Source organism: Falco punctatus, assembly GCF_963210335.1.
Source record: "Falco punctatus genome assembly, chromosome: Z".
NCBI classification, from domain to species: domain Eukaryota; kingdom Metazoa; phylum Chordata; class Aves; order Falconiformes; family Falconidae; genus Falco; species Falco punctatus.
In genome coordinates this window covers 30,855,619-30,868,169 of record NC_137586.1, presented here as the reverse complement: position 1 = coordinate 30,868,169, position 12,551 = coordinate 30,855,619, and the positions used below count along the sequence as shown (strand labels likewise).

At 37.6% G+C, this 12,551-nt stretch overlaps 1 protein-coding gene across 12 annotated transcripts in view; it reads right to left on the bottom strand.

Moving 5' to 3' along the window:
• The window catches only part of JAK2 (Janus kinase 2), a 91,806-nt gene that overhangs the window by 46,435 nt on the left and 32,820 nt on the right, over window positions 1-12,551 (bottom strand). For 11 of the 12 annotated variants that reach the window (XR_013924892.1, XM_080372269.1, XM_080372277.1 and 8 more), the window contains 2 exons: window positions 9,827-9,971; window positions 4,803-5,053 (listed from right to left, as the gene is read on the bottom strand). Coding sequence is in view for 11 of the 12 variants with exons in the window: in XM_080372269.1 (XP_080228395.1) it covers window positions 4,803-5,022 (220 nt within the window). In the remaining variant the exon portion in view is untranslated. Of the gene's footprint in view, window positions 1-4,802; window positions 5,054-9,826; window positions 9,972-10,278; window positions 10,296-12,551 lie in introns of those variants that run through there. The other variant, XM_080372273.1, reaches the window with a different exon arrangement.

The window sequence follows — 12,551 nt, the reverse complement described above, 5'->3', positions numbered from 1 at the left end:
TGGGATTCCAGTTCCCTTAGAAGTTGTGAGTTCAGGGTTTAATGGTCTTAACAGAGCGGGAGGGGCGAAAGCAGAAAACAAAGCTGTCGAAGTAGATTAATCAAGTCAGAAACATCCTACAGAAATTTAGGGTTCATATACACCAGGGGGACAAGTAATAACAGAAATGCAAGGTGCTAAACAAAACTATGCGCCTTGGTTGCCTTTGCCAAAACATTTTTCAGTGTGCTATTTAAATGTTACAGTTTCATTTAGAGTCACCAGCTCTGCATACTTTCTAATTTATTAAGATTTTCAAGAACACAGAACAAATTTATTTGGCTAACACCAAAGCAATGCTTTACTTATAACTGTAAATCACAGTTAAAACATTTACCAAATCACTTATCTATGTAATAGAAAAATATCTTCTTTTTTAACTTTGTTAACTTAAATTCAGTAACAATTTGGATTATACAGACAAGTGTTGCATGTATTTTTTACTCATACTAGTCAGCTGATGAATAAATCAAAAAATTGTTAAAAAATTTTCAGATGTTCCCATTGGTCTGTATCTGATTTACCTATACCACAACAAAAATCAGTTCATGTTATTTTCAATTACATCTGCTAATTTTTAAACACAGATTTCTACATTTTCTTCATAACTTACACTGAGTAAAACCAAAATTATAAACAAAGTTTATAGTCATTTATTTTTTCTCTAAAATACCACATCAAGCTTTCATTATCACTCTTTCGCACCAGCTCTAGTGGCTTTCCTGAGCTACCACTTGCATTCAAATGGCCTTCAGTGCTTGATAGTTTTATAGACAGATTGTAAACACATAGGAAACAGCTTAAAATTTAAGATTATTTGAAAGAGTGGAGAAAATAAAAGGGTTTAAAATCACGATTTAGGAAAATAAGTCGCAGATACTGAGTTTAAAAGACAAATCTAACACAATGGTTCTGTAACCTCTAGAACAATTTCTCCATCATATTTCACTTCCACCATCAGTTAGCTCCTCTAACACCACTTTCTCTCTTCGGCTGAGCACAAATGCTTCCCTTGGTTTTGGTGTGACATTTGTAATTTTTTTATATGACAATTAACATACTGATTAGCATACAAGAGCTCAACAATGACACTGACTAGTCAATTTAAACTTAATTTCAAGACACTTCATTCTTGCATTTCTGTTTAGAAAACGTGATATTCAGTTTTATGTTCATACAGTTTTCCATATAAAAACATGAACCTACAAAAAGTTTTGTATTTATTATATTTTTCCAAAACCGGAAAGTTATTTTTAAATAAAGTAAGAAACTGCTTAGCTTCTGCATGCATGCCTCAAACTGGCATGCAGTTACAGAATAATATTTAGACAGACTACTATTTATATAGCCAATACATGCCATATACAAGAGATCTAAAGTCAAGTCAGCACAGACTGGAAATCCTTCAATCGTTTGAACTGTGCAAAAGGATCGTAACAATACTGTCTCTCTGACTGCCAATATTTGCCTAGATCCAGTCCTGCTTGCCACTAGTAACATCCAGTCATAATTCAATGCAACCAGCTTCGCTACCAACAGTCAGACCAGAGAGAAAGTTCATTAACAATTACCAAGTTGTTGTATTTCAGACATGCCTATCTGAACCACTCTCCTCTTTCTATGAATAAGAATACTTCATAAAGAGGAGTCTTGCCAACATAAACATTACTTGACTGTACAAGCTTTGCAGACCTACATTTCTGCTGTACATCCACAAAACCTCCTAGAAAAACCAGAAAATAAGAAGTGATACTTCATGATTTAAGCACTAACAGCTTTCACAAAAGGGAACAAAAACTTGCAGCCATTTCAGCCTTATCCACCAACTTAGAAAGAAATGAAGTTAAAAATTCCTTTGAAAAAAAGGTTTTATAATACTGCCATAGTAGCTGCTAAGAAATCACTCTTCAGCAGACTTTGTCTACCTCAGCTCTAGAAGGATAAAGGCTCAACTTCATAAATTATTTTATTTATACAAATAATCAAATATACAAAGTCACTACTGATATACTTTAGAAACCCTGGTGAAGAATGCTGAAACAATAGAAAAATATAAGAACTCGATAACGAGTACCACTCATAGAAAATTATTTTTAAAACAGTCAAGTATAAGAGGATGCATCTAAGAGCTAGGTACTAGCCATAAAAGCAAAACAGAAACTGGTACCCTAAAGAGGCAGAAGACTTGAGAAGGATTGGTGAGGTCAGACAAAAAGCAATAGAGTATGAAGTCTTCAGATTATGTCACAGGAGACAAGACTAACTGGATTTGTGCATTAGCAAGGACTGAATCTTCTATGTCTCTGATGTGGGTGAGAACAGTATCATCCAGGCTGCACATTTTCCTGGGAAACTGGTGATAGTGCAGAAGGCAGCCAAAAAATTAAAACAGTTAACAACATTCAAGCTAAAGGAATCAACCTATTTAATCAGGTTTTAACAAAAAGACAACCTAAAGGTAATTTGATTATAGCACATAAATATCTCCCTAAGGTTGATGGGGAAAGGATGGGGATGGGGAAAGGAGAAGAAAAACATAAATTGAACAAACTTCTGAAAACTGAAGTAAGGAATATTTAGAATAGAGAAAAAGGAAGGAAAAACGTGGACAGACCAGCAATAACAGTAGAAACGGCTAATACAACTACCAAGGTAGTTACTATTCCAGTGAACTCAGACCAGATTGGGAGATTTTCTGGAAGGTGAGCTTTAACTAACTGATTCATTAGAAGACTAACTGAAATATTTTCAGTTAGTGTTCAGATGACTTGTTATTGCCCTATCACACAAAAAAATAATCTAGTCAGATAGGAAGCAAAGGAAGCAAGGCACATGAGATCATGGTTGACGATACAGTATGTTCATTCAAAGACCCCATTATTTTGAAAATACTGAACTTGGTGGACTCAAGCTCTCATCAGTTTAATATTCTGGCAAGTTAGTATATGAACTTCTAAGTTAAAGAAGCAAGTTTTCCCATTACTATCTAGTAAAACTGGTCTCTGGTTTCACTCCCTCAGCAATATCCTCAGTGATTACAACAGTATTTATTTTCATTAAGTACATATTTAACTATCACCTAACATAAAAATGCAATACCACTTTAACACTCAGGAAGTGAAGAACCTTCACTTCCTGCCATGCCCCAAGCCTTATACACCTTTACATGCTGTACCTGAAAGTCTGAAGTAAGACAAACCTAACAGAGGCAAAACTGAAGCCCCAAAATCATGGGCACCAGTGCTAAGAAATCGGTCTTTATTACAGAAATGAGTACGGGCATATTTTCTAAAGCAGGGAGACAATATTTCTCTTTTTTTTCCTTCAACTGGAGAAAAGACACTATAGAACCTTGGGGACACAGTGAAAGATAACGTTAACTTGAAGAACACTCCCAGGTCCATCTGTCAAACTCAGACCTACAAGTTAATTACAGCAGCAAAATCTCACATGGCTGGAACTTTGCAGACCTCTGAATACCATACCCGCTTCCTCATGGTCCCCCAGAATTAATCCCAGGCAGTGCTTCTGCTGAATGCGTATGTGCTTATCTGCATAAAGATCTAATATTACATGAAAAGCAGCTCTGCAAGACTTGGATCTTAGACTCTGCCATGCCTAAAGAACTCCAACAAACACAGCTTAAACCCAGAGGAATCTTTGTGAAACTAGCATATACAAGCAAATTATCAACTCACAGAATGCAATTCAGTCAGTAGAAGACATTCAACAGCACAGAAAAAACTGACAGATTGCTCACAGAAGTATTAAAACCATATTTTGTAACAGTATAGCAATCAAAGGACAAAATCACTAAGATATAAGATGTTCGGAGATAACAAAATGTACAGAGTCAGCAGCTTCATATTTGTGATCCACTGAAAAATAAAGATTTGGAATTACAAGCCTTTCTTTTAAATTCATTTATACCTGAAATGTGGCATTTGGAAAGCTAAAAGCCAAATCCAGCTTTGTACCACTGACAGTTCAAAATAAGATAGAGGGTGACTCTGTGTACATGTGCTTGTGTGCATATATGCATGAGAAACAAGAAAAGAGCTGCTTTAATTTATTGGAATTGATTTTTTTTAAGGCACAAATTAAACTTGCTTTTCCAATGAAAGAAAGACACCTTCACAAAAAGAATATTTGAATTATTTTACTATGGGTTTCACCACCTGTTCATGTTAAACTTTGAGTAAATGTAACAATTCAACGGCATTTTTACACATAAATACAGCTTCTCTATTTCAAATATACTATTTTGTCACTCACTTTATTTCTTAAATGATTACAAAAAGCATTGACCACATAGTCACAAGCAGTCATGTTGTATTTAATAGAAGAGTTTCCATGTGCAAAATGATTAAGCATGTATAATATACAATACATGCATAATCTCCAGGATCAATCTGTGTTTGCAGGCTCACATCAGAATGTACCTCAAGCTATTTCCTTCTGCTGTGATTTAACTATCCAAACTATACCTCAGCTCAATGAAAGAAAAATTCCAGGTAAAGGATAGTATACCCTTAAATTATTTGAAAAAAGATGGCAGTCACCCAATTATAATCTCAGTTTCACTACCATTCTGACAAGGGACAGTTTTGCTGCCTGGTGCTGTACTTCTGAAAGAATGGACAGGTTAGCATTTCAGTTAAAATGGCACCATTTTGATAAGCTCTGAATTATTAAAACCTTTCTTGCATTAAGTTGAATTTCACTCCTTCATTAGGAAAACAATTAGGTGCATACATACTTACCACAGGCTTTACAGGCAACAGCACAAATCTCTTCTGCAACATATTCTCCAGCAGGAAACTGAAGGTAATCTCCTCCTGTCTTCCCAGGAGAATGATAAAGGTACACTTGAAGTAATGGTTCTGTCTGCTTGGGTGCATTGGTATTCCCATGGATGTCACCATTCTGGTGGACAGTAGAAGTTGCTGTACCTTCCATATTTGTCATTGTAAGACAGGCCATTGTTTGGTTTGGTTCTTTTCAGAGCATTTGCCTAGAAGAAACGTAAGGAGTACTTCTTGACTAACTGTATCTGCTGGGTTTGCTTGTAATACCGCTATTTAATGATAGTACTGTTCAGACACAGTAAAACCACTAAGCTGACAACAGGAGAATGGCTTAGAATGTTTACTAAAAGTTGAGTTTTTCTTTTGTTTACTACACAGCCCTAGTCTGAAAAGTAACAGACTCTACAGACAGGAAAAAGAAGATACTAACTGGGAGTCCCCCTAGAGGATTTATTACCTTTAACTGGATTTTAGACACCATGTGCTCACCTGCCCAATTGAAACATGTTAATGAAAACTGAAAGTCAAAATAATCCCTTCAGTGACATCTGTGTAACTCATTATATTCCCAGTCTAAAAGCAAAAACTGCACCAAGAACATACAAGACAGAACTGCCTAGGTCACAAACTGGTGCCGATGAAAATAAGGGTAGGAATAGCGCCTCTCAGCTGAGTTTTAGTCTTAAGCAGACACTTAAAAGAAAACGTGCTGAGGTGAGACTCTTAAGTAAGCAGACTTGTTTTGTATCTACAAATGGGAGGACTTCTAAGACCTCTTCTCCGATAAATGTAATCAAAGAAAAGAAGAGACTAAAACCCCAATATATTACCATATATATTTGATAATGCAAAAACACCACCAGGTTTTTTTAACAAGTGAGACTGACAGCATATTCCACATGTCAGCTGAAGACTGTCTTTAGTGTGACTCCATCATAATTTTAGTCAGTATAATCCATGCTTAAAATAAAAGTTTTGACCATGGTCTATAAGGCTTGCTTTTACTAAAATTGATAGCAAGTAACTACTACTTGGAATTAAGCATTTCATATTTTGAAAAAAGCGGAACAGGTCTAAACAAGACATCAGTTATAAAGATTTGATCACTGATTTGATTCAGTGGTTTGGGCTGCAATAAAGTCTCCTCAGGGCTGCGTTTTCTCCAGGCTAAACAACCTCAACTCTATCAGTCCTTCCTCAGAGGAGAGGTGTTCCAGCCCACTGAATCATTTTTGTGGCCCACCTCTGGACTCGCTTTTAATTGTCCGCACCTTCCTTGTGCTGGGGACCCAAGAGCTGGATGCAGGACTCCAAGTGGAGTCTCACAAGACCAGAATCACATCTCTTGACCTGCTGGCCATACTTCTTTTTATATGATACAATTGGCTTTCTGGGCTGCAAGCACACATTGCCAGCTCATGTCTCATTTTTCATCTACCAGTATTCCCAAGTCCTTCTCTGCAGAGCTGCTCTCAACCCACTCATCTCCCAGTCTACTGATACTGGGGATTACTCCATCCCAGGTGCAGACTTTGCATGTAGCCTTTGCCAAACTCCACAAAGTTCACATGGGCCCACTTCTCAAGCCTGTCAAGGTTCCTTTGAATGGCATTCCTTTGCTCAAGCTCATCAGCTGCACTGCTCAGCTTGGTGTCATCCTCAAAATTGCTGAGGGTGCACTCAATCCTACTATATGTTGTTGATGAAGATATTGAACAGATAATAAAGACACTGAACATGAAAATGCTATGGTTTAACTCATAAACTATGGTTTAACTCATAAATATGTTTTGCATAGGCAGATGGGTGTCATAGTCTCTAAGTGCATTTTTCAACAGCTTTTGTTTATATTGAACTATGTCGCTTTATCATGAAAGAGCTGTTCAGAACATGAGTTGTTTTTCTGCTCCTAACTACAATTACTGAGGAAGGGGTAAGTGTGTGACTACACATTTCTGTGGGCTAAAGATGATTTGTGCTAAAGAAATGGATCACAACAGTTAAGTCAGCAAAGGCTAAACGCCTTAAAGGAGGAAAACATTAACTTAATGAGCTACATGATAGACAAAAAAAATCAATTACACATACATGAGTATAAAACTATGCTACCATGACGGTAATTCTGGGAGAAAGAAAAAAACGAACTAACATCACCATGAGAAAGGCGCATCATGTTATTTTCCAAACTAAGCAACACAAAGAGCCAGTGTATCACAGACCTACAAATCTGAATTTCTAGGTGCAAGCGTCACTCACACGATTCCCTGGGCTCTGATCTAGGGGGGTATATGGATTCCCTATGACTCGTTTATAGAGCCAGCCACCTTTAAATGAGAAAATCTGTGCTTTCAGCTGCAAAAAGCAACACACAGGTAACAAGTATTTTCTTCAAATAAAATAACCACTACCTCCCTAGAGACACTGTATTTAAAAGATTTCTCACTACCTCAACAATATGCAAGATGTAATGTTTGTGCTTTACCACTTACTTATACAAAACATTCACAGCTTTAATGCCCAGAGGAAGGCTTCTTTAATTACCACAGTAATTTTTCTAAAATACTCTAACATTAACCCTTTGTAGAATACAACCTTCACCTGAACCGACAGATCCTTTGTGGTGGTTTGACCAAGCTGCTCTATCGCTACCCTCCTCCGCAGGATAGGGAGTGGGGGAGAAAATAAGATGAAAAAACGTGTGGGCCAAGATAATGGCAGTGTAATAATGCAAAAGTAAAGGTGGCATACAGAAGGAGAACAAAAGATGTTATTCTCTACTTCCCATCAGCAATGTTCAGCCACCTCCCAGGAAGCAGGGCTTCAGTAAGCATAACAGTTGCTTTGGAAGGCAAATGTCACAAATAACAAATGCCCCCCTTTCTGCTCCTTTCTTTTAGCTTTATTGCTGAGCAGACACCATATGGTATGGAATACCCCTTTGGCCAGTTTGGGTCAGCTGTCCTAGCTACATCCCCTCTCAAGACCTTGCCAACCCCCAGCCTCCTGGTGAGGTGGGGAATGTTAGACATCCCTGATGCTATGTGAGCACTGCTCAGGGACAGGCAAACCATTGGTGTGTTATCACCACCTTTCTGGCTACCAATACAAAGCACAGCAGCCCTCATACTGCTGTGGGAAAATTAACTCCATCTCAGCCAGACCCAACACACCTTTCATCTTGGTCACTTGGTATTATGTCTTATCCAATACAGAATGGAAATACTGCTTACAGAACCTAAGTGAAAACCTGGCCAACTTCAAAAGCGAACTCAACAGACATGCTTGCGCCTAGCTCTCCTTCACAAAGCTTGTGTACTTCCAAATACATTTGCCGTATCAGAAAACCCTCACCATTCCCACCTTGTTGCTATATAAAAAACTCCATAAACCAAGCAGGGAACCTTACTTTATCATACCTAAGAATGTGAAGTATCAACAAAGTGCAGTGAAAAAAGCAAAGTAAATACTGCAACAGAATACTCAACTCTTTGTTGCACTAATTTCAAAGGTTCCATGAGACAATGAGAATAATCTCCAGAGACACTATTTACATAATTGTATTACCACCTCAATCTAAATTTTCAAGTTTCAAGTTCATCTTTTATGTCAAAGTGCTGATGAAATCGATAGGTGAGAGCAAGAAATATCCCCTAAATCAGTTGCTTGACTGAAAACCAGAAAACATATTTTCTTGGCCTTTGCGCTATACATCTAAGTATAGCTTCACATGTGCAATAACTGCAACACACAATCACCACTCAGCAGCAGTGTGAAAGAGCTCACCATCAACAAAACTGCCTTCACCTGTACTTCTTAGCAGACAAGCCTTCAGCTGGACACACTGTGTATTCCTTTCTTTGCTCCATCCAGAGACCATTGCCCCAGCACAACAGAAACATTACACGTGGCAAAAAAAACGTAATTTCTGCTCATCCAGAATATTTAAAATATGACCTATTCTTTTGACCATTGTAAAAGTTGAGCAATTTGAGACTAAATATACTGGGAGACATTAATCTACCTGTTCCCAGAACATATTTGACTATCATTTTCTGGGGTATACAGAACATATTTGTCATCATATTATAATTCAAAAGAATTTGTTTGCGTAAACAATGTAAACATTCATGTAAAGAATTCCCATAGTTGTATAAATGAATTTAATACACCCAGAATAGCAAGTTACCCACAGTACCGCAGAGGTATTGTCTGCCAAAAAGGAGCTAGGCCTACACAAATCTGAAAGTCAATGTTTGACATAATCAAGACTCAGTGAAAGTGAAAAATGGCCTGTCCATTTATCCACATTAACAAGAATGTGTAATAAAATCTGGAAGGAACATAAACATCTTGATCTAGAGATCAAAGCTATAACTATAAAAGCTCTGATTCTGATGCTAATGAACAGAGTATTTGATCCAATAGGATTATTTTAATGTTCCTAATCTGGATAATATTTCAAGTTACAGCTTCTAAAGGATGAGATTAATCATTCCCCGTATTGCTCTAAGCACAATCACCAGCACCTACAACGCAACATGTTTGTATTGTCACTGTCTGTACCTCCAATGCATCTGAGGACTAATATTACCAGCTGCATCGGACTGTACTAGTTCATATGGTTCTTTTCAAGTCAACCAGGAAGAAATTAATGAGACCAAAAGCTACCACTTATGCAAGAAATTTCATTAAAATGTGAAGGACATACAAAATCCTGATGATTTAATAATACGCAGCATTCACAGCCCCATTCAGAACAATATTTTTTTGTTGTTCTTACGGACAATTTCAGCTATGGTGTCTACCAGTTTTGTAAAATCTAAACTCTCTTCTTGAAAATAATCCTCCACCACCTTTAGTTAGGGTTTGGTTTTGGTTTTGTTTTTGTTTTTAACCCATACCACTTCAAACATGCAACTTTGGAGGTTCAAACATCAGAGCATTGTCTCACTACAGATAAATCCCCAATTGTTAATTACCTTTTATCACTTGAGAAATCTCTGTATGAAACATGGGTGTGATGAAGCCCTTTAAATAAGCACATCACAAGTCACCCACTTGCTGCTGGTACTCAGAGGAGGTCAGACAAAGCAGGCACACAAGCAGTGGTGGAACATAGTGTACCTGTAATAAAAACATACTTAACATTAAAAAAAAGTTAAAGGCTGTAACCAATACATAATGCATCATTACTGAAGAATTCAAATCTGTGTTTAAGTACAGACAGAATGATCCGCTCCTGATTTGCCCAAATTCCCATCGTCTTTGCCAATAACTTTTTGAATTATTTTTTTAAAAATACAAAGTTCATTTTAAAAAAAAAAACCACACACATTTCGTACTGACACTGCTCTTCAGTTCTGGCAAGAAGCTGGTGTATGAAACAGACACCTGACTTGAAATATAATTACCAATACTGTTTTGCACTCACCATGTTTTTCTTTTCTGTAAATACAGTATCAGTTTAAGAAAACTGCTGATGGCATTACATGAAGAAAAGAGAAACAAAAAAGAAAAAGTATTTACAAAAAGAGACATGGTATGTTTACTTCATGTAGGAACACTCCCTTTAGGCAGAACAATTACTCTATTTGAAAACTGACAACAGGCACCCACTTCAATTCATGTGGAAGTTAACACCAACTGTCTGATAGCAGGAACAACAAGGGCACGCCCACCCCAGCTCACTTTGCACATTATTTCCGTGGTTGCAAGAAACACCATTTGAAAGCACTTAAAACACAACAGCAGCTTCCTGTACCAGCAAAAAAAAATGATAAATTCTATGTTTTGACCCTCTCAACATTGAAAAAGGCCCACTAGAGAACCAAAAATGAACCTTAAAAGTCAACAGAGTTGAAAAAAAATAAAATGGAAGTTCAAAGGAGGCAGAATTCAGACAGGGAGAGCTCTGCAAGTTTTGTATTGGACAGAAACCTCCCTGGGTAGGAGAGAAGGAAATCAACAGTTTCCTCAGCACCATATGCTGTGTCTACTGAGCATATCATCAATACCCCAAGAAAAAGCGACCCATCTCAACGAGCAGTAAATTCAGCTTCTCTTCCCACAGAAGTCTGACTGTTACAGCAATGATTAGTGTTTCTCCCCTTGCAATACTGGCTTTAGAGTAATCAGTTTTGCCTTGTTTGGACAGCTGTGTATTTTGTATGCACCTCCAGGGATTCTCCTTCAAATGCTGTCTAGCCAGCTAATTAAGATCTGTTCCAAAGCCCAGTACAATCAATGCAAGTTTTCCAGACCTGTATTCAAGCACTGGAGGGCCGGAGAGGGGTTTGTTTGGGGCAGAGCAGTCCATTGCTGACCTATGAGCACACATTGTATGCACACTGATCCGAGAGCACCAGCTTCAAACGAAGCACAGAACCAACCACCTGCACATGCAGGTTTTAAATTAAGAGGCATTGCTGGGTATTCTAAATCAAATTATTTTCTATTTTAAACATACTGTTCCATGCTCAGAACTGCCTTGCATTCATCATTGCCAGTCAGGCTCTTGACTTTGAACAAAACTGCATGAAGATTTACCTGACTGTAGTTAATTATGTAGTTTTTCCATAAACCCCAGATCAACTGTGTAGCATCATTAGCTATATGAGACAGCTGCTACTGAACTTATGAGACAAAGCAGGTTAAGCTAAGGACGCAAATCACTTCTATTCTCTGCTTAGCAGAGCCCAGTGGAATAAGGGTCACGATATTTTGAATAAGCTCAGTGACACTGCAGCTTGCATTTCAAATGCAAAAAGTGGATAAAGCAGTCTAATATCAAGTCTATTCTTCTTCACATGACAAATGGATCAATGATCACTTGCTTATGAAAGAGCAGCTTATAGCTCTGGACAAAAAGCAAGGCAATTTGGATATTAAAAACTCCAAGCTGAACAGGTTCACAGTGGTTATAGTAACATCTCCCTACTTTTTTTTTTTGGTTGGTTGGTTGGGTTTTTTGGAGAGTCAACCACTTTTTCTTCTGCACACATTTATAGACATATGTATTTACAGGATCTGGATCAATACCTTATAAAACCATTCAGTTCATATACAAACCATTACCTACATTCCTAGCTACACCAACCTGACAGTGCACTATCTTGCCAGCAACCTAGCTCCCCCATTACCTCTTTCCCTCCTATTTGTTCAAGTCTACACCAGCTTACGTTTCTGGCAGCTGCAAGCATTTAAATGACCAATTTCAAAATGAACTAAGTCTAATGAAACTCTGTCAAAATAAATTAGTCTTCTCCAAGTTGCCATTATCTGCAAAATACACAATACAGAATGTTACGCAGAGGAGGCTCTAAAACCCGAAACAGTCACATCTCAGCAAGCCTTCAGAATTCCTATACAGTGAGTGTTTATTGTGCCTGTGTCACTATCTTGAATACTCTATTTACTAGCGAGAGGAGAAAGACTATAAAAGCATTTTCTGTTGACAAGTAAGGCCCTGAAGATATAGGTTGTCTCCCAACAACTCAACATGTTTGTTGCCAGTAGACTAGGACATCTTGAGTAAACTGAAGGTGACAAAAATGTGCACTTGCCATCTGCTTCCATCCTTCTTTCAAGGAATTTGAATCAACATTGTAAAGAACAATTACAAAAGCCTTCGTAAGTAATGGTAGGTAGATGGTTAAGATTGTAGGTAAGAGTCTAGGAAAGACTCACAAAAAGTGCTAACATGTC